General features: G+C 41.7%; 1 protein-coding gene across 8 annotated transcripts in view; it reads right to left on the reverse strand.

The window, feature by feature from the left end:
* LOC129767232 (titin-like) overlaps positions 1 to 21,022 on the reverse strand; it is a 96,361-nt gene that overhangs the window by 7,391 nt on the left and 67,948 nt on the right. For 6 of the 8 annotated variants that reach the window (XM_055767907.1, XM_055767906.1, XM_055767904.1 and 3 more), the window contains 4 exons: positions 14,576 to 20,164; positions 8,649 to 14,426; positions 7,891 to 7,920; positions 7,740 to 7,832 (listed from right to left, as the gene is read on the reverse strand). In XM_055767907.1, coding sequence (XP_055623882.1) covers positions 7,740 to 7,832; positions 7,891 to 7,920; positions 8,649 to 14,426; positions 14,576 to 20,164 — 11,490 coding nt within the window. The remainder of the gene's footprint in view (positions 1 to 7,739; positions 7,833 to 7,890; positions 7,921 to 8,648; positions 14,427 to 14,575; positions 20,165 to 21,022) is intronic. The other 2 variants (XM_055767908.1, XM_055767910.1) reach the window with 2 other exon arrangements.

A 21,022-nucleotide genomic window follows, 5' to 3' on the forward strand; every position in this document is an offset into this window, starting at 1 on the left:
CAAGAAATGCGGATCGGGACGACCGTGCGGTGTAAAAATGGAAGTAACATTATTTGTGGATCGGGACGACCGCACAGAACAAGTACGGACTCGGGACGGCCGTTTGGAGAACAGAACTTGATTCGATATTTTGTTAGTTAAACGTCATCAATTAGCTTATACATCCGAAAGGAGGTTTAAATGTCTTCTGTGAAGGAAAATACCCTGAAACAAAATCCACATAAATTTGTTCTTTCCATCTTTTTTTTATTCAATTCTTATGTTTTCCGGAGAAGAGAGAAGATGTGTGACATGCCCAGTTCTGCCAACACGGGCATCGTCAGTTTAGCGATCCAGTCGGCTGGGCACTTGGCACATTTTCCGTCATCTTCTCAGCAGGCAGTTTCCGTTCGGCTTCGGGCGGCCTCCGATTATCGCACGGACGCGCAGGGACACACAGCAGTTGACAGTCCTGACATAGTCAACTCTTTTTTCGCTAGTGACTCGTGGGATGCAAATGAGTGAAACCGTAGAACAAAAGAAAATAAGAACGGAAGGAGCGAGCGAAAACAGAACGTTAATCGTTCTAGTCGAAAAATTGAAGACAAGCTCTAAGCTCGCCGAGTATCACAGAAACACGCGTTCTGATTGAACCGCTCTATGCGAATCAGCTACTGCCAACACTTCATGTAGCTTTACGCCCGCTGTGGAGTAAAGCTCATTAGAGTCATATCATCTCAATCACTGAACCATGGGTTCTGATTGAACGTCTGATGCTCAGGTGCCCAATCAGCAACTAGCAACCGCTTAAGTAGCACTAATTCCACCTGACATTATACCATGGAGGCGCATCCTCTCGTTGTCTGAACCACGGGTTGTACTGGAACCGATGGTAATGGTGGTTGTAATTAAGTCTCTAAACAGCCCATAGACATTCAATATTTTTGAGCAATATGGGTTGCACAATATTTTTACGACGGCCCCTAAAGGACAATGTTATTGTACTATATTTTGGTTTGTACGAAAAATTGTACCTTATGGAGGCGATATTGAAGATTGTGCAAGCACATACGTACAACCACATTGTGCAAACAGTACATCTGATGCCTTCGGGTTAACAGAAAACGTTATGAAACCCTACCCCCAAATAGTATTAAATGTGAAGAGCAGAATCTTCAATTATCGATTGAGTCGTGCTAGTCTTGTGGTTGAAAATATATTGGGATATTAGTCAGCCAAGCCGAGCCGAGCCAGAAAGCCACGACACACATTAAAAAACTCAACAATAAATTCTATTTCGATTTTCGCATACTTGAGTTAACGCAATAACGCATACTTGAGATGACAAGTTCAAACGACAACAGACGGCACTATATTATCCCATTTGCTCAATTATTTTCAGGATTTTGAAAATAACACAATATATTGCACAACATTTCAATATTGCCCCTAGACGAAGAATTCTATTGCATGAACAGAATATTGCGCAATAATATTGAACGTCTATGTGCCGCTCAAGGGCAAGGCCACTAGCAGAACCTCAAGTAGCCTTAGAGGAAAAATGTAATTTTACAAGCAGGCTAGAACCTCATAGAAAAAAGCATAATTTCTATTATAAATTATTTTTTTCATTTTCGTTTTTCGAAATTTGTTCTGAGGTCAATGTGATGAGGGCGAAGTTCCCATTTAACGAGGATAAAGAATCAAGGCGGCCTAGGTCGCCAATATGACTCAATCCAAGTCGACCGCCGATCCGCCGTCGGAATCGGCGGAAGCACACGCAAACCTGTGTTCCTCTGATTGCCATGTTAGTTTGAAACAAATGATACGATTCTTTAGCAAGGATCATTCATTGTTTTGAAATATATCATTCATTGCAATTCAAAACTATTGCACCACGATCTGAAGAAGTTTTCACAATTATAAGTACAGTAGAACTCGGATTATCCGCGCAACAGTCGGGCAAGCTCACCGCGAATAACGAAAACCGCGGATAACGCAATAAAGGGCTAAAATTGAGGTACAAACACGAAGAAAGATGTTTCAGCACGAAAACTATATAGTATCAATACGGGAATCATAAAATTATCCTTCTAGAAGATCGTGTACGCCAGTGGCCAAGTAATTCAAAAGTCAAAGAGCATGAGCATGAGCCTACCACTCACTGACAAATTCCGGGAAGGCCTATAGATTTACCATGGAACTCGCCTTCGCGAATAATCCGCGCCGCTCGCGGATAATCGAGGTTCCATTGTATTTTACTTTGAACATTTAGCACGGAAAATCATAATTCGTATACTCGCGAACGGTATCGCAGACCATCTGGTCGGTGTTGATTCAGACCGAACCACATTTTGACATTTTTATGATTTCGAGAAAAACGAATTTGAAGTTTGGCGCTATAAGGGGTATCAACAAAATTTCGATGCGACATTCCTGCTGTATTCGTGATTTTCCAAATTTGATAAATGTGGTATGTAGCTTGCGAGATGCTTAACCTAATGCATTCAGGAACTCGAATTTTTTTAGCGACTTGGTCCCTTCTGTCTTAACACCGACCATCTAATACCCATGATGTTTTTCCGCGTCCGAATATTTCTAGCCTAATTCTGGTTCTACACTATTTTTGAGCGGTTGTTTCTGTGGCAGTTGCTTTCCGGGAATCGTTGTCAAAAATATTTAGCAGTTTCGTGATGACGTTAGGAACAATTTAAAGCAGTCAACGAGGTCTTTGGCCACAAAATATCGGTGTTCAGCTTCCACTATGACTAGAACGCTTCATTTCTTTGGTTACGCATCTCGCAAAATAGTTCCCATTTAAGGAAGACGCGAAGATATTACAGAAGTGTCTCCAGCTATGCTGGAGAGAAGCGAGCGTGATAACTTGCATTCCTGTCTGGTTGTCAGTGATGAGTACAGACTAAGGGAGCGTAGCTGATCAATGGTCAGTTGAACCCCAATAGGAAGTATCCCGTGTCGGCCATACGCATCCCAAATAAGAGAATACAATGTAATGCTAATCTCCTGCCAACACCGAGTAAACGGTTACATATTACTAACATAGTCATAAGGTAAAAATTTTTGACGGCTCCGTCAGGCTAAAGCCATCTGAGCCTTAAGTCAGTATTCTAGTCTAGAAATTTGAAAAAAATCAATTTTTTTCCTTCATATTTCTGTAGTTTAGGCATTCAAGAATAAACCCTAGAGAGGAGAGGAGGTTCAGGCGATAGCGGCATCTTTACTGATTCAGAATCTGTTCGATTTTATTGTTTCAGATAATCAGAAGGGCTGGAATAGTGTACGCCATGGCACAACTTTTTATTAACCCCTCTCACTCCATCAGCTTTTAACTTTTCTAGTAATGAATATTTTTTTCTTTGTTCAATTTTTGTTTTATTGTTAAAAGATAGATGAACAAATAATAATGTAATGAACAGTAAAAATATTCTTTGTTTTATTTTTATGAAGCTCGAAAAAACGTCCGAAATTCTACACTAGAATACCCCCTTAATAAAAATATATATTTTGGGGATCGGGATTTATTCCAAAAAAGGCCGTAATACTCGTTCCTTCATGTTATGCGTATTTTGAAATCGTAGGGGTGTGATCCACTGGGAGTTATTGGATACAAGCGAGATAGTCGATCAACATTTCATCAACATTTCAGCATTCAGCTTAGCACAGTGACCAAGAAGCTAGGCAAATTCCATGTCTCAGCTGCTAGCAAATCGATACCTTTGATGCACGATAATGTGTCCCCTCTTAAAGTGCGGGAGACAGTAAAGCCGGGTTCAGACGGTGCGAGTAACGAGTCGGTCTAGTCAGTTACTGCAGTGCAGCTACTCACACCGTGTGAACACATCATGCCAGTTAGTGTCATGTGTGATCCGGCGTGCGAGCTACTTCAAAGTTTTTTGAATTTACTCGCACTCGCATCCCTCAAAATGTCAAAAACAGAATTTAGGGTTCAAATCAGGGATGCCAAATGTAAAGAAATGTCTCTGTTTTCAAGATATTTGAAAATATGCGAAGATATTTCGATTTTCGCATTCTTGATGTAGCTTGCGAGATGCTTAACCTAATGCATTCAGGAACTCGAATTTTTTTAGCGACTTGGTCCCTTCTGTCTTAACACCGACCATCTAATACCCATGATGTTTTTCCGCGTCCGAATATTTCTAGCCTAATTCTGGTTCTACACTATTTTTGAGCGGTTGTTTCTGTGGCAGTTGCTTTCCGGGAATCGTTGTCAAAAATATTTAGCAGTTTCGTGATGACGTTAGGAACAATTTAAAGCAGTCAACGAGGTCTTTGGCCACAAAATATCGGTGTTCAGCTTCCACTATGACTAGAACGCTTCATTTCTTTGGTTACGCATCTCGCAAAATAGTTCCCATTTAAGGAAGACGCGAAGATATTACAGAAGTGTCTCCAGCTATGCTGGAGAGAAGCGAGCGTGATAACTTGCATTCCTGTCTGGTTGTCAGTGATGAGTACAGACTAAGGGAGCGTAGCTGATCAATGGTCAGTTGAACCCCAATAGGAAGTATCCCGTGTCGGCCATACGCATCCCAAATAAGAGAATACAATGTAATGCTAATCTCCTGCCAACACCGAGTAAACGGTTACATATTACTAACATAGTCATAAGGTAAAAATTTTTGACGGCTCCGTCAGGCTAAAGCCATCTGAGCCTTAAGTCAGTATTCTAGTCTAGAAATTTGAAAAAAATCAATTTTTTTCCTTCATATTTCTGTAGTTTAGGCATTCAAGAATAAACCCTAGAGAGGAGAGGAGGTTCAGGCGATAGCGGCATCTTTACTGATTCAGAATCTGTTCGATTTTATTGTTTCAGATAATCAGAAGGGCTGGAATAGTGTACGCCATGGCACAACTTTTTATTAACCCCTTTCACTCCATCAGCTTTTAACTTTTCTAGTAATGAATATTTTTTTCTTTGTTCAATTTTTGTTTTATTGTTAAAAGATAGATGAACAAATAATAATGTAATGAACAGTAAAAATATTCTTTGTTTTATTTTTATGAAGCTCGAAAAAACGTCCGAAATTCTACACTAGAATACCCCCTTAATAAAAATATATATTTTGGGGATCGGGATTTATTCCAAAAAAGGCCGTAATACTCGTTCCTTCATGTTATGCGTATTTTGAAATCGTAGGGGTGTGATCCACTGGGAGTTATTGGATACAAGCGAGATAGTCGATCAACATTTCATCAACATTTCAGCATTCAGCTCAGCACAGTGACCAAGAAGCTAGGCAAATTCCATGTCTCAGCTGCTAGCAAATCGATACCTTTGATGCACGATAATGTGTCCCCTCTTAAAGTGCGGGAGACAGTAAAGCCGGGTTCAGACGGTGCGAGTAACGAGTCGGTCTAGTCAGTTACTGCAGTGCAGCTACTCACACCGTGTGAACACATCATGCCAGTTAGTGTCATGTGTGATCCGGCGTGCGAGCTACTTCAAAGTTTTTTGAATTTACTCGCACTCGCATCCCTCAAAATGTCAAAAACAGAATTTAGGGTTCAAATCAGGGATGCCAAATGTAAAGAAATGTCTCTGTTTTCAAGATATTTGAAAATATGCGAAGATATTTATAGACTTGAAAATTATTGGAAAAACAAATAAAACCCTCATAGTTTCTAAACGAAATCGTTGTTATTTTGTTTTGCACTCTGGCTGGGCATGCTTTCTTTTTGAGATAGTTTTCTTGATAATCTCTAATATAGAATCATTATCAGGCACAATTTTCATTCAAAATTCACTCACAACTTGCAGTATTGAAGAAACTAAAATTCTAAGAAACAGAATACTTATTCGATTTAAAAAAAGTACATTTTCATTCATTATTTGATTTTTGACGCGTATTTATTCCACCTGCAATAAATAAAATTTAAAAAAAACCTTTTAAACTGCCATTTATAGCATCACATACTTCCGGAATTATCTTAGCTATGGATGCTTTCGAAATTCTAAAAAATATCGACAACAATCTGAACGATATTCCAGAAGAAGGGCACAACAATATCATTTCTAATTTCACTCTCGCAGGTACAGCATCCCTCATGAGTGTATCTTGTCGTTGTATTTGTGCAGCAATTAAATTCAACAGTTTTTCCACTTGTTCAGGTGTTATTCTCAACACTGCGGATAGTACCTTCAGTTCAAAGAAATTCAGCACAAAGTATGCATTTTTAAACAAGATCAGCGTGTGTTTCGCTATAAAATTGTATAATGATACATTCAACCTAAGACGAAAACTGAAAATGAAGAAGTCGATTTCGGATCAATCATATCTGACAAATTCGGACCCGATTGCTGTTTCTGACTATTTTATGGACATTTGGCATCCTTGGTAAACCCGTGCCGTAGTATCTAGTTTCTCGCCAGCAGCTCACACTGTGTGAACGGACAAGGCGAGTCAGCCAATTGTCAAGCGAGTCCACCGGGCCAGTAGCTGCTCATTATCAAGTCAGCTACTAGCAACGTGTAAATGGGCCTTAACGAACGCGCAGAAATTAGGGTTTGAGGTTTTAGAGCATCCTCCTTACTCGCCCGACCTAACCACAATAGGTGATACCTGTTCAGTTCTGTGTACAATCTTACGAGAAAGAGAAAATTCAGATCTTAGCAGGAGGTAATTAACTTCACGGAGCATTCCAGCAGCTTGTCAGATTCATTCTTCGCTAGGGGTATAGACTAGCTCAAAAATAGGTAGAGGTATGCTGTAGCAAATAATGGGAAATACGTGCCGTAGGATCAAATGTGCAATGTGAAGTGTGCAGAGGGTTGTAATTCTTATGTGGAAAAATGAACCATTTAGTTCGAGTGTACCGTTGGTTGCTCTCCGCCTGTGAGATATGATACATGACTGGAGTACGTGGCTGAACAACCTCTCTGCAGAGCGTTTACCGTGCGGCGGAAGCCAGGCGAAGCCCGTCTCGTCAGCCTGCGTATGAGGTGTACGATAGAAAGCATGATGGTTTACATGGTGGAACAACGTCTTGTCATCCTGCATGCGAGACGTGATTAATAGTTATGTTGCTACGTTTGAGCATATGAACGACACAATGGATGTCGGGTATAACAATCCGCGCGTGATGGCGCATCTCTACTGTGTGGAAAGCATTAAGGTGAGGATGAATATGCCATTCAGCATGGTGCCAGACACTCAGGAAATGATTGGCGATTGATGGTAAGAACTTTTGAATCAACCTAACATTGAAGCAAACTACGGCTAAACTAAAGCCTGTCCACGTTAAATTTCGGACACTTTGCTTTCAGTGTAGTTCATGAAATATTTCACTAATCAATGAAATATTTCACTTACATGACAGCTGAAACCCTCCTCTTTATTTAGATGTCCAACATGTTTACATTCTTCTTCAGTTTGGTGAAGTGGCGTCGAATCAAATGGAAGTACGCAAACGCATATTGCGCGAACGGCAGCAAAATCCAACACTGTCGGTACGCGATCTCGCCAAAAAGCTAAAACTGTCGAAGAGTACCGTGTTTAGTGTGTGCAAATCGTTTGACCAGATCGGTTCCCGACAACTGCTGTAAGGCCGTTCGGCAGGACGTCGAGTCATTTTAGGAGAAGGGTCAATAAAACGTAAGATTTTAGGATTTTATTTAATCCATTGAATCATCTTTTGTAGTTTTTTCCATCACTATTCGAAATTAGTCATTTTAAAGAATACATTAGGGTAACAGTAATCAGTCCACCGAAATGACTTACCGATGACGTAAATTTTTTCGCCTTCGACTAGATGTAACGCCTCCTCATTCTCCGCTTCCACCGGTTGAATACAGTACATCTCGTTTGCATCGGCTGTAAATATTAAACAGTGACTAACTCTGGTCTTAATTTGAAACCAATTCCATCTTACCTTCTCGAATAATTTTCAGCGAAGCAGTTTCTATGGGAATGTAAAACGATTTCGGATGAAAGTAAAGCAAAACATATATTAGAATTCATCATATAATACTTTTTTTTCGTTCACAAAGGAAGAAAAACTCAGTCTGATGTTGGAAACAGTGTTCCACATTATTTTGTTGGAGGTTGATAGAGAAGGAGACAGGATTTTTCATTCAAAATTGATAGTTCAAACGCAATTCAAAAGTAGGAGAGAGCAAAGAAAATCAGTTGTGAAGAAAGAGAAAACGCTTCGTGAGCTAGAAAATATAAGAGATTCGTTAGTTAGTGAGAGGTAGAATAGATTCCGGCTGTGGATATTAACAGATGAGTATGAGATAAGAAGAAAGAAAAAAAGGAAATTTGACGATTCCCTGTGATTATTTGCTTAAAACTACTCAGCTATAAAATATTAGATATGCGTATATTTACAATAGTGGAAGCTGAAACATTCTGCGGATAGATATACAAGAGCGGAAGTTCGAAATACAAACAGGCTTTTGAACCAGTCCGGTCCGGTTGCCCATTATGTACTTGTGTTAAGTGATGTTCAAGCGTATAGAGTATTACTGGTAATCATTGTTTTATTTCGCTTCTGTATTTTACTATGTTTTTGAAATAGAGTCAAAATGGAAACCCGTTTGTTAATTTCCAAAAATCAAACTCTGTGAAAATCTGTTATTGGCGAAAGAAAATCAGGCCGAATGAATTAAATTGAAATTTGATAAAAACCTTCGGAGTAAGTTGCTAAAGACTTCTTCTGTTGTTTCAGTGTGAATGATTCTTCTTCGTGTGTGACTTGTGATTTGCGTCGGGACAGGTCGAGCGATATTTCCTCCTCGTGGTGCATGATGAGACCCTCAAGCTTTTCGCGACGTTTGCGTAACTCTAGGACCACATTTTCCGTGTCTTCGTCGTACATATCGTATTCATCGCGGACATCCACTTCACTGTCGCTGTAAATAACCTCATACACGACCTCGTCGTCTTCGTCAACTTCTTTGATGATTGTTATGTGTGCCTCGCCGGTTTCCTCGCCATAGCTGTACGGAGCGGGCAGTTTCACTCTTCCCGTCATAGAGATCTCTTCCCGGGCGTACGAATCCAATTGGATCTTGAACTCCTGTTCAATGTCCTCGATGTGCTTTGTACGCCTAGGTTGGAATGTGACTGTTTCTGGCTCAATATCCTTGAACACCGGCCGTGGTTGACGAACCTTCTTAATTTTTTTGATTCGTACTTCTTCTTCATCGAGTACCTCTTTTCGGAATGCTGGTTTGGGACGAGGTCGCTGCTTCCGTATCACAACATGCTCGGTAATTTCCTCTTTCGGAACTTCAATTTCAACTTCTACTTCTTTAGTGATTGTGAGCGATGCTTCAACGTCTTCCGGCTCTTCCGGTTTGGGTTGAGGTTTCTTTGGAATCTTAAATGTAGCTTCAGTGTCCTCAGGTTCCGGAACCAATTCAGGTTTCTTAGGCAATTTCAAACTGTGAGTAACTTCCTCCTCTTCCTCTTCCTGAACCACCACTTGTTTCGGCCTCCTCTTGGTTATCACCACATCTTCAACTGTTTCCTTGGGCTTCTTGGTCAAATCAACATCAACCTTCTCATACTTCTCAAGCTCAGTTTTTGGAACATCCATCTCCAAAAGTTTTCTGGTAATCTCGTCCACATCGTCATCCTTCTTCTTCTTGACAATTTTCTTCTTTGGCTTCTCAATAACAGCAGGTTTGATTTCCTCTTGAGGTTCCTCTCTGACAATTTTCAAAGAAGCCTCTGCCTCATCTGTGGTGTATAATTTCGGTTCAGCCTTGATCCTGAAAACTTGCTCAACAGTCTCAACCATTTCTGGTTGAGGAGCCGACGGTTTCAACATGATGATCTCTTCCACAGCCGTTTCTTCGACTACCTTCGGTTTGGGTTTTCTCAAAGTGATCGTGGCATCTTGTACCTCTTCTTCTGGTTCGGGTTTCTTCTTAGGCTTCAGCTTGAATTCAACCTCCGTTTCTTCGATGGTTTCCACCTGTGGTTTGCTCTTCTTCCTCGGCTTGAGAACAACGGTTTCCTCTGGCTCAAGGGTCGATTCGACTGCTTTTTGCGGCAGTGGCTGAACAACGATGTCCATCTTTTCGCGTTTTCGTAGATCTACATCAATCTTCTCGTATTGCTCCAGTTCAGTCTTCTCGATTTCCAAGTTGAGCAGTCGCTGCAGTTCAGCATCATCGTCAAGACTAGCCTTCTTCTTCTTGACTACCACCACCTTTTTCTTGGGTTTCTCCTTTGGTTTTTCCTCGGTTGCAACTGGTTTTGGTACCGGCTTGAGCGATACCCTGCGAACCGGTTCCATGGGGGTTACTTCCTCTACAATCGGCTGAATAGGAACCGATTCCACATCCTGAGCTACCTCCTCAGATGGGGCCTCAATGAAGGCATCTTCAATGATAGGCTGTACAACAGTGATCTCCTCTTGGACAGGTTGGATAATTTCCGCCTTCACAGGAATCACCGTTTCTTCCGGTGGCTCTTCAATCAGTGGTTCAACCGTAGGCTCTTCTTCCTCACGCTTGATTGTTAGCTCTGCTGTATCAACAGCCTCGATTGTTACTGGTTCTGGGCGTTCGACTTCAATTTTAATGATACGCTCCACACTGACAGTTTCTTCAGTTTTCTGTGGCGTTGGTTTCAGTGTTATCTTCTCTTCGATCTCTTCTGGCTGCTCTAGCACTCGACGCTTTCTCTGAATCTTGAAATCAACTTCAACCTCCTCTTCTTCTGGTTTTATCACCTTTGGCTTAGGTTTCGGTTTGATGATTACTTCCTCTGCGATCTCCTCTACTTCAGGCTTCTCTGGAGTCTTATCCACGTCCTCCACTTCGACAACCTTCGGTTTCTTGATGATGTCAACATCTACCTTTTCGTATTTCTCAAGCTCTGTTTTCTCAATTTCAAGATTGAGCAGTTTTTGGAGCTGTTCATCATCTTCGATGGATGCCTTCTTTGGTTTCTTTATGACCGTTTTGATAACCTTCTTTTCCTTTGGTTTCTTCTGAGGCTGTTCGGGTTCGACTGGTACAGGTTTTTCCTCCTCTTGCGGGACAATGTCCTGTTTTATTTCAACTGGTTTCTCTTCAGAAACACTAATCAGGCTATCCCCAACCTCGCTTGGTATTATTTCTTCCGACACCGGTTTTTCTTCTACCTTCTCAGCCGTCACCTGCTCAGCTACAGGTTCCTGTACAACGATTTCTGCAATTTTAACAACTGGTTCTGGTTTCGGCGTTTCTTCTATTTTTTGTTCCTCGGGCTTTGGTACCTCCTGGGGTAGTACTGGTTCTGGTGCAGGTTTCACCTTCTCCTTGGGTTCCAAATCGATTTTTTCATATTTTTCCAGAGGAGTTTTCTCAACATCAAGATTTAGCAATCGCTGCAATTCGTCATCTTCCTCTGGTTTCGCCTTCGGTTTTTTGACCTTCTTAATCTTTCGTTTTTCTTCCTTGAGTTCTTCTACCTTAGGCTGAGTGACCATGGGTTCCTCAGGTTTCTTTTCCTCGATTTCGACGGGTTTCTCTGCTGGAACCAATGGTGCAGGTACATCTTCATGTACTTCTTCGACCGGTTTTGGTACAATTTTCTCAACCGGTTTTTCGAGCGGTTTTTCTTCCACCTTCTTCACCTCCTGTGTCGGTGTAGGTTCATCCAATTTTGGTTCCTCAGCCGGGATTTCAACGGGTTTCACCGATTCGAGTTCTTCTGGAACCTTCTCTGGTACTTCTTCGACCGGAGCAGGTACCTCTGGTACTTTTGGAATCTTCTTCTTAATCTTTTTGATGGTGATCTCTGCCTCAGGTTCTTCTGGATAGTCTTTGGGCTTCGGAAGTGCCATATCCCTATCGGCATCACGCTCTGTTGGTTCTTTTTCTGGGGATGGTTTCTTGAACGGTTTGAGCTTGATCTCTTCTGGTTCTTCGTCCGGTTTCTTACCAACCGCTATGCGGAATTTCACCTCCGGTTCTGGTTCCGGTTCGGGGAGTTTACCTTTGCCGAGTAAAATTTTGTGTTCCGGCTGCTCTGGAACCTCGGGAACCTTCGGTTCTTTGGGTACCTTCGGTTTCGTAGGTTCTTCAACGGGTTTTTCTTTGGGCTCTGGAATGACCTTCTCATACGGTTCTAGCTCAGTTTCACCATCTGGAATATCGGAGGGCGTGAAAGTAGGTTTCTCGATGTGTTTTTGTTTTTTCACTTCCAGAATCTCCTGTGGTTTTTCCTCCTTCTTCTTCTTGGGCTTCTCTTCCACGGTTTCCTCTTCCTTTGGCTTTCTTTTTGTTTTTTTCAGTTTCACTTCCTCGGGTTCTTCTTCATCTTTCTTCAACTTACCTTTACCTAAAACAAGTGTTCTATCTTCCGTTTCTTCTTCTGGTTTATCCTTAACCTGTCGTTGATACTTGGGCTTCTCATCGTCCTTCTCATCTTTCTCGACTGGTTCTTTTTCGTATTTCTCAATGTCGAGAGCTTCGAGCTCGACTTTCTCCTTCTTGGTTATCTTAACCTTCTTAATTTTCTTAAGAGTACGCTCTTCTTCCTCCTCTTCGGTCCTAGAGAGCACGCCAACGCCTCGCTTGGTATCCAGGTCAACGGTCTGTGGTTTTTGCAACTCTGGCTGATATTCGATATGTGTGACTCTGCTTTTCAGTAACACCTTCGGAATAGTGACCTCTTCGATCTCCTTTCTCTCGGGCATTACTGTCTTGCGTAGTTTGACTGTTTGTGGTGCTGGTGTGTCAGTGATTTGAAGTTTCATTGGTTTCTGTTCTTTTCGTTCTATCTTGATTGGTTCTAATTTGATCAGCTCACCCTTTTCTGGCTTCTCTTTCTGCTTCACTTCGAGATCAATTTTTTCATACGTTTCCAACTCTGTTTTCTCGATCTCCAAGTTGAGCAAGCGCTGCAGTTCTTCATCGTCTTCCAGTGATTTTTTCACCTTCTTAACTTTCGTCACCTTTTTAACCTTTTTCTCTGGGGCCACCTGTACTGCAATCTCTGGTTCCACTTTAGCTTGTTCCGCTGGCGCGACAAGAGATTCCTCAACCGGAACTACTTGTTGCTCATCGGTGGGAATTGTTGGAGTTACCTCGACATCCTCTGATTTTTGTTCAATAAGACTCTCCGCAGGAGCTGCCGCAAGTGTTGGTCTCTTGCCAATCTTTGGCTTGTCATGTTCTGGTATATCTACCGGAGAGACTTGCATTTCTTCTAGAGGAAGTACCGATACAGCTTCGGTTTCTTCGACAGGGACCACAAACCGGCTTTCGACGGGTGCAGCTTCTAGAATTGGTTTACGCTGAACCTTAGGCTTCTCTATGGCTTGGGTTGTCACCTCGATGGCGGTTGGTATTATTTCATCCTTCGATAGTTGTTCAACGATTTCTGTTATTTCAACTTGTTGGTCGAAGTGCTCTTCTCTAGCGGCTGCTTCAAGTGTAGGTTTCGCCAGGATTGTCGGTTTTTCTGTTGCTTCGCTTGGAACGTCTACAGCAGCAACACGAACCTCATCAAGCTTCGGTGATAGAGCTCTATTAGCTTCTTCTACTGGTTGTTGCAACAGCTCCTCTTTGGGTGCTGCTTCAAGAATCGGCTTGCGTTTTATTTGAGGTTTCTCGGTGGCCTTATCCGGTACTTCAGTGCTGTAAAGCTGCACTTGTTCCATCGAAAACACAGGTACATCCAAGGTTTCCTCTACAACCTGTTCAAACGCATCTTGTTTTGGTGCAGCCTCCAGGATTGGCTTCTTCGTAACAGTTGGCAATTCAGTTATCAAGTCTGGTACGCTAACAGCTTCAATTTCAATTTTATCTAAGCTTACCACTTGTGCCATGGATGTTTCTTCTGCCAGCACCTCAAATGCTTCCTGTTTAGGGGCTGCCTCGAGCATTGGTTTGGTGACGAGTGGTTTTTCGATGGCTTCATCCGGAATGTCGGTAGCAGTGAGTTGAATCTGATCGAGAACAGCCGCCGACACTTCAAAAACTTCCTCGATGACTTGCTCGAATGCTTCCTGTTTCGGGGCAGCTTCCAGCAGTGGTTTACTAACTCGTGGCTTCTGGACGGCTTCCTGCGGGATATCGATAGCAGAGATCTGTAAAGTGTCGCGTGTGACCTCCGGAGCTTCCGTTACTTCCTCGATCGGTTGCTCAAACGCTTCCTCTCTAGGGGCAGCTTCCAAAATAGGTTTGCTGACGCGTGGTTTTTTTGTGGCTTCCTGCGGAATATCGGTAGCAGAGATTTGAACCACATCATGGGAAGCTACAGCGACATCGGTAACTTCTTCGATGGACTGTTCGAAAGCTTCTTCCTTTGGCGCAGCGGTAAGAGTTGGTTTTCGTCGGATAGTTGGTTTCTTCGATGCGTTACTGATGATTTCCAAGGGTGTGACTTCCTCCACAGCAGGCATTTCTGCTGTAAACTCTTGCGTCTCTAACACGTTCTCCTTTATTTCGACCGTGTCGGCACCTATGGAGAAAACATTAAATCAGTACCTTATATGGATGAGTCGAAAACATGCAAAGTTCTATAGAATTTCTACGATTTGGGTTACGCTCACAATACTGAATTGTGTGATTCGATCTATTACTAGTGTATGTCTTTTTTGGAATACTTACTAATGGTGGGTTTTTCTTCAATAATTGGTTTGTGTAAAGTGTCTGTAGTTTGTGCCTCGATGGGCGTATCTGTTGGTGTTTCTAGTAATGGAATAGTTTCATGTTGTTTGACTTCTTTTTGTTTCGTTTTTTTGACAGTTTTTTTCTGGACGACTTCGACGGTCTGTGACTCTTCCGGTAGATCAGGTTTTGGCTTCTTGGTTATTTCTACATCAAACTTCTCATACTTCTCTAGTTCGGTTTTGGTGATCTCTTGATTGAGCAGGCGTTCGACGATATCATCGATGTCTTCTTTTTTGGATGGCACTTTTACCTTCCTCATACGGACCTTCGGTTCTGCGGGCTCCGCTGAAAGGGTCGATTCCTCAGGGCTCACTTCACTCACTGTAACTGTAGTTTCGGGAGCTTCGTCACCAGTTTGCACGGTAACAACTTCGATGGTTTCTTCTTTACCTGGGCGTTTCTTTTTGATAATCTTCTTAGTGATGATTTGTTTCTGTTGTACACCGTCCGTTGTTGTTACTATTTTTTCTACTACATCTTGTGGAACTTCTTCGATGGTTACTTGGGCTTCTGCCATCTCTACTACAACTTCGCTTGGTTTCTCCCAAACCGGCTCGGGTTGTTTGTCAGGCTGTGTTACTACAAATGTTTCTTCTTGTAACTCTATAACTTCACTGATCTTTTGAGAAGGTTCTTCCGATTGAGGCTCCTGCAATGTTTCTTCCTCGCCCTTTCCTTTAGGAATCTTTTTCTTTATAATTTTCTTACTAATTTTGTGGATAGTTGCCTTCTCTTCATCAGCTTCCTCGGGCTTTTCAACATCTGCTGAAAGAGCAAGGTCTCTGTCGACCTGTTTTTCAGTGTCGTCTTTTTCTTTTGTAGTCTTAGATATAGGCTTCAACTTTATTTCTTCTGATTCATCGTCGGGTTTCTTTGACTGTGGTATCCTGAACTTCACATCTTCCTCTGGAGGTTCAGTGGGAGCTTTGCCCTTGCCAAGTACCAAGGGCCGTTCGACCGTTTCTTCCTCCGCCGGCTCTCTTGGTTTTCTTGGACGTTTCTTCTTATTCGGCGATTCTTCCTCTGGTTCATCCGGAATTGGAGAAGGTTTGCGGTATTCCTCTAGCTCAACATCTACATCAGGAATCTCGGTCGGCTCGAATGATGGTTTTTCTATATGCTTGCTCTTTTTATCTTCATCCACTAACTCCGGTTTTTGTTTCGGTTTCTTAGTCACCTTTTCTGTCTCTGCAACATCTTCGACAGGTTTCTTCGGAGTCTTCTTGAGAGTTACGCCTTCCTCTGTAGGTTCATCCTTTTTGACTTTACCTTTTCCTAGCTTCAGTGTCCGCTCTTCAGGTTCTTCCGCTAGTATTTCTTTTGGCTTGCGTTGATATTTAGATTTATCTGCTTGACCAGCTTCTTCCTCAGGTTGATCTTCCTCATAGTCCGGCAGATCCAACTTTTCAAGCTCGAGTTCGTCCCGTTTTGATGTTTTGATTTTCTTTATCTTTTTCATTTTAATCTTCTCCACCTCCTTCTCGAATCGCGTGAGCTCACCAACGCCCTTAGTTGTGCTCAGATCGATTATCTGTAGGTGCTGTAGCTCTGGAGGATATTCTACTACAATTATACGACTTTTAAGCAGCACCTTAGGCACGACGCTCTCTTCAATTTCCTTTTTGACGGGGATCTTCGCTTTCCTCAACTTCACAGTTTGTGGCAACTCTTCCGGTTCACTTATTTGCAATTTAGTTGGTTTGTGTTCTTTACGCTCGATCTTCATCGGTTCCAGTTTAGGTTTCAGTTTCTCTGGTTTAGGCTTAGCTTCAAGTTCGACCTTTTCGTACGATTCCAGCTCTGTCTTCTCCACTTCCAGATTGAGCAGTCGGTCCAGTTCTTCTTCCTCATCTTTCAGGCTTGCCTTTTTAACCTTCTTCTTGACAACCTTTTGAACTTTTTTAACCTCTGGTTCCTTTTCTTTGCCGGGTTTCTCTTCCTTTAACTGCTTCACAGATGTTTCCTTGAACTGCAAATGGTCCGCAGGATACTCTTCAATGACTGCTTCTTGCTTCTCTGGTTCTACATATGCTAGTTCAGTGGTGACATGCGTTTCGAATTGTTCAACATCTGTTACAACATCTACAGGTTGTTTGGTAACCTCAGAAGGTTTTTCAGGTTCTTCCTCCTTTACAACTTCCGTCACAACCTCCTCCGATGAAATTTCCTCCTCCTGTGGTAGCCCTTCCTTCGTAATTTTCTTTTTGATTACCTTCTTTTTAATCGTAACATGTCGCACACCATCTGCTGGTTTATCATCGACCGTTTCCAATTGCTCGGTTGGGATCATTTCATCCCCTTCAATCTTTTCTGCTTTTTCAGGCTCAGGCACAACTGTGGGGATTGACTCCGTTGGACGGAGTTTGATTACTTCAGTTTCAGATTCTGTTGACACCTTCGGTTTCTTTGTAACTTTTACCTTAGCTTTGACATCTTCCGGTTCAACTATTTGTGCTGCCTCTACACTTGGTTTTTTCAATGATAGTTCCTGAACTTCCTTGGGTTTTTTCTTGATTTCCAGCTCGGTCGGCTCATATTTCTCGAGTTCCGTTTTCTTGACCTCGAGATTCAGTAGCTTCTCGATAATATCGTCAGCCGTTTCCGTGGTTTTAATTGTTTTAACCTTCTTCTTCTTCAACTTTGGTTTCTCGATGATTTTCTGCTCTTCTTGTTGGGTTTCTGAGATCGCTGGTTTTTCAGGTTCCATCTCGATTTCTGTAACGGTGATCGTAGTATGCGGTTCCTTGTCGCCTTCCTGTGTGGAAATAACTTCTACCGTCTCTTCCTTGTCGCCAATTTTTTTCTTTATTGTGCGCTTTTTGATGACCTGCTTCATCGGTTTTCCAAACTCAGAGACAACCTCTGTTATCTTAATCTCTTCAGGAAGTTCTTCTATAATCGCTGCCTCTGCAGAAGGTTTCAATATCTCAAACTCCTCAGGTTGTTCGAATGGAAGCTCTTGCTGCGCCATAGTCACGGTAGTTGTTGGTTCGCTGTCACCGGTCTGAGCAGTTACCACTTCAGTAGTCTCTTCTGCCTTACCGATTTTCTTCTTAATGACTTTCTTCTTAGTCACTGTACGGACTTCTGTAGGCTTCATTTCGTCAGTTTCTGGGATTTCCTCAACTGCTGTAGTAGATTCTTGTTGAGGCAGAAAATCTGTAATTTGTTCAGTATGTTCTATTATAACTGCTCCAGGGAATGCTTCGATGATTGATTCTTCCATTTTTCTAACTCTCGGCTTAAAATCAACATCGATTTTCTCGTATGTCTCGAGCTCCGTTTTCTTCACCTCCAAATTAAGTAAACGGTTAATAATGTCTTCGGTATCGTCTGTTGTTTTCTTAATTGTTTTAATAATCTTTTTCTTCTTTAGTTTTGATACTTTTTCAGAAGTTTGTAAATATTTTTCTGGCTCAACCGATTCTTCCACAACTGAGATGGTTGTTTCCGCGGGTTTATCATCTTCTTGCACGGTGACAACATGTACTTCCTCAACTTCATTGCCTGACGTCTTCTTGATAATATTTGTTCTTTTTGTTTGTTTTTTAGACTTTCCGTCTTCTGTTTTGATTTCTGTAATCTCTACTTTTTCCGGAATTTGTTCGACAATCACCTCTACCGGTTCGATTGGTTTCAATTCAATTGGTGTTATTTCATCCTCTGGCAATGCCTCTGTAGATTCTGTTTCCGTGACGGTCATTTCCTTCTTCTTGATTTTTCTTATTTTTTCTTTCACTTGCAGTGGCACCGGTACATCCTCGACTGTAGCGAACTCAGCTGAAGGCTGATCTTCCTGTAATGGTTGGATTTCTTCAACACTTCCTGGAGCGTTCTGCTGTTCCTGAACCGGTAAGACAGTTTCTTCCTTCTTAGGTTGTACTTTTTTGACCGTTTTCTTTTTAACTGTTTTCGTTGGTTCTTCGATTGTTACAACAGTTTCTTTAGTCGTTTGTTCTTTCGGTAAATCCTCGACAATGGCATGCTCTCCTACTAACGTAGCAAGGGAAACTTCGTCTATCTGTTTCGAACGTCGTCTAAGTTCTACATCGATTTTTTCATACTTTTCCAGCTCTGTCTTCTTGACTTCAAGATTCAATAATTTTTCGATTATGTCGTCTGTATCGTCGCCTGTTTTTTTTATTGTTTTGATTTTCTTCATTTTCGGTTTTGGTTTTTCAATAGGCGTTATCACGATACCTTGTGACGGAGCATCGGTAATTTGAGGAGTCTCTTTGGGGATTATCTCTTCAGAGAGTGTCACAATTGTCTCCGCTGGTTTGTCATCCTCTTGCACTGTTACTATTTGAACCTCCTCTACCTTATTGCCTGTTTTCTTTTTGATAACTTTTGTCTTAGTAATTTGTTTTTTTGGTTTGCCCTCAATTGACGTAACATCAACGACTTCTACTTTCTCCGGTAGTTCTTCGATAACTGTTTGTTCTGGGAGGGTTGGTATTAACAATAGTTCTTCAGTTTGCTCTTCCGGTTCGACGACTTTTTCGGGTGTTATTTGCGTGATTTTTTTGGACGTTTTCTTTCTCACAATTGTTGTTTTCTTCACACCCTGTTCCGCAACAGTTTGGATTGTTTCTACTATCTCTGGGGTGTCTTCAGTGATAGAAGCTTGTTCCGTTACATATGGTTCTACAAATTCTTCAGTTATTTCGAAGGTACTTGGTTCTTCTTCTTCCACATTAACTGATGCCTTTTTAGTATCAACTGTCTTCCTGACAATCTTCTTAACACGCGTGACGATTTCATTTCCGTCCTTCTTCATTACAACCGGCATCTCCTCTACTACAACATCTTCAACAACTTTAGGTTTCTTATCCACGTCAATTTTTTCGTACAGCTCGAGTTCTGTCTTTTTCACTTCCAAATTCAGCAGCTTTTCTATGATATCATCCGTCTCATCCGGTTTTGGTTTGATGGTTTTCACCTTTTTACGTTTGGTTAGAGGTTTCTCCGGCTGTGTTTCATCCATTCGAGGTGTTTCTTGTTCCGTAACAGTAATTGTAGTTTCGGGAGACTTGTCACCCTCCTGGACGGTAACTACCTCGACGATTTCCTCTTTATCAGCTATTTTTTTCTTGATTGTACGCTTTTTTACGATTGACTTTTTCACCTCTCCAGTCTCGGTGATGTGTTCCGTAACCTTGATGTCCTCCGGAAGTTCTTCTATGATTTCGTGCGGCGTTATCAATTCTGCGACAGTTTCCGACTCCAACGGTTGAACCATCTCTTCATCAACAACTACAGTTTCGCTAGTGTCTGCCCTAGTATCAACCCTCTCGCTCTTGATAACCCTACGTTTCGTCTTCACTACTTTTTCTTGCGCGATGGAAGCCTTTTGTTCAATTTGCTCTACCGACATGGTTTCCTCAAATGGAAGATCCTCGATTTGTTCTTGTATAAGTGTATGTGTTTGTTTCTTCGTGGATTTTTTATGTTTGGTAACTGCTTCGTGGGTCTGATTGGCAGTATCTTCTGATTCTGTTTGTATGCTGTACGGTGTGGAGGAGTCTGTACGAATATTAAAGAATATTTAGTGTATTGAACATATATGATTCAATTTAAAACATAAAGTCGTTGCATAAATCAAACAATATAAACAGCCACATATAGTTCATGTAAAAAATTCATACCTTGCGGGGGAAATACTTCTTCAATTTCCTCGATGTGGACACCAGAAAGCGATTGTGGGATAGAAGTGATATCTTCGTCACTCAAAACCTCTTCCACAACCGCGTCTTCCGTTTCAACAATTTTTCTATTTATTGATTTAATGTAAGTATGTTTGTCATCTGTGATTGTTTCAAATGTTGTGATGAATGTAGGACTTGTGTGTTCTTGTGTTTCTGCATCTATAAATAAAATGTATTTCATGTTCATATGTTCGACGATAGCATATTTTTATTGATATGTGTGAGTAGCAAGCGATCTTACCAGTGTGTATGTCGGATGTGATGTGTGAGTGTTTATGTGTTTGTGTAAGTGATTGTTGAATGCTTGGGATATTTTCATCTTCGGACTCAGTAACAGTAACGGTTGTCTGAGGAATTTGATCATCTTCTTGAACAGTGACGATCTCTGTTACCTCTTCCCTCGTTCCGGCCTTCTTCTTGATGACACGTTTCTTGATAACTTGTTTCTTTGGTTTGCCTTCTTCGGTAATGATTTCAGTTACTTTTACATCTTCAGGAAGCTCTTGAATAATGGCTTCCTGAGGTACTTCTTTAATCGGCATCAACTCGATGACTTCCTCAACAGGTATTTCGGACTCAGTAATAGTAACGGTTGTCTGAGGCATTTGATCATCTTCTTGAACAGTGACGATCTCTGTTACCTCTTCCTTATTTCCGGCCTTCCTCTTGATGACAC

The sequence above is a fragment of the Toxorhynchites rutilus genome, chromosome 2, assembly GCF_029784135.1.
Source record: "Toxorhynchites rutilus septentrionalis strain SRP chromosome 2, ASM2978413v1, whole genome shotgun sequence".
Taxonomy (NCBI): Eukaryota; Metazoa; Arthropoda; class Insecta; order Diptera; family Culicidae; genus Toxorhynchites; species Toxorhynchites rutilus.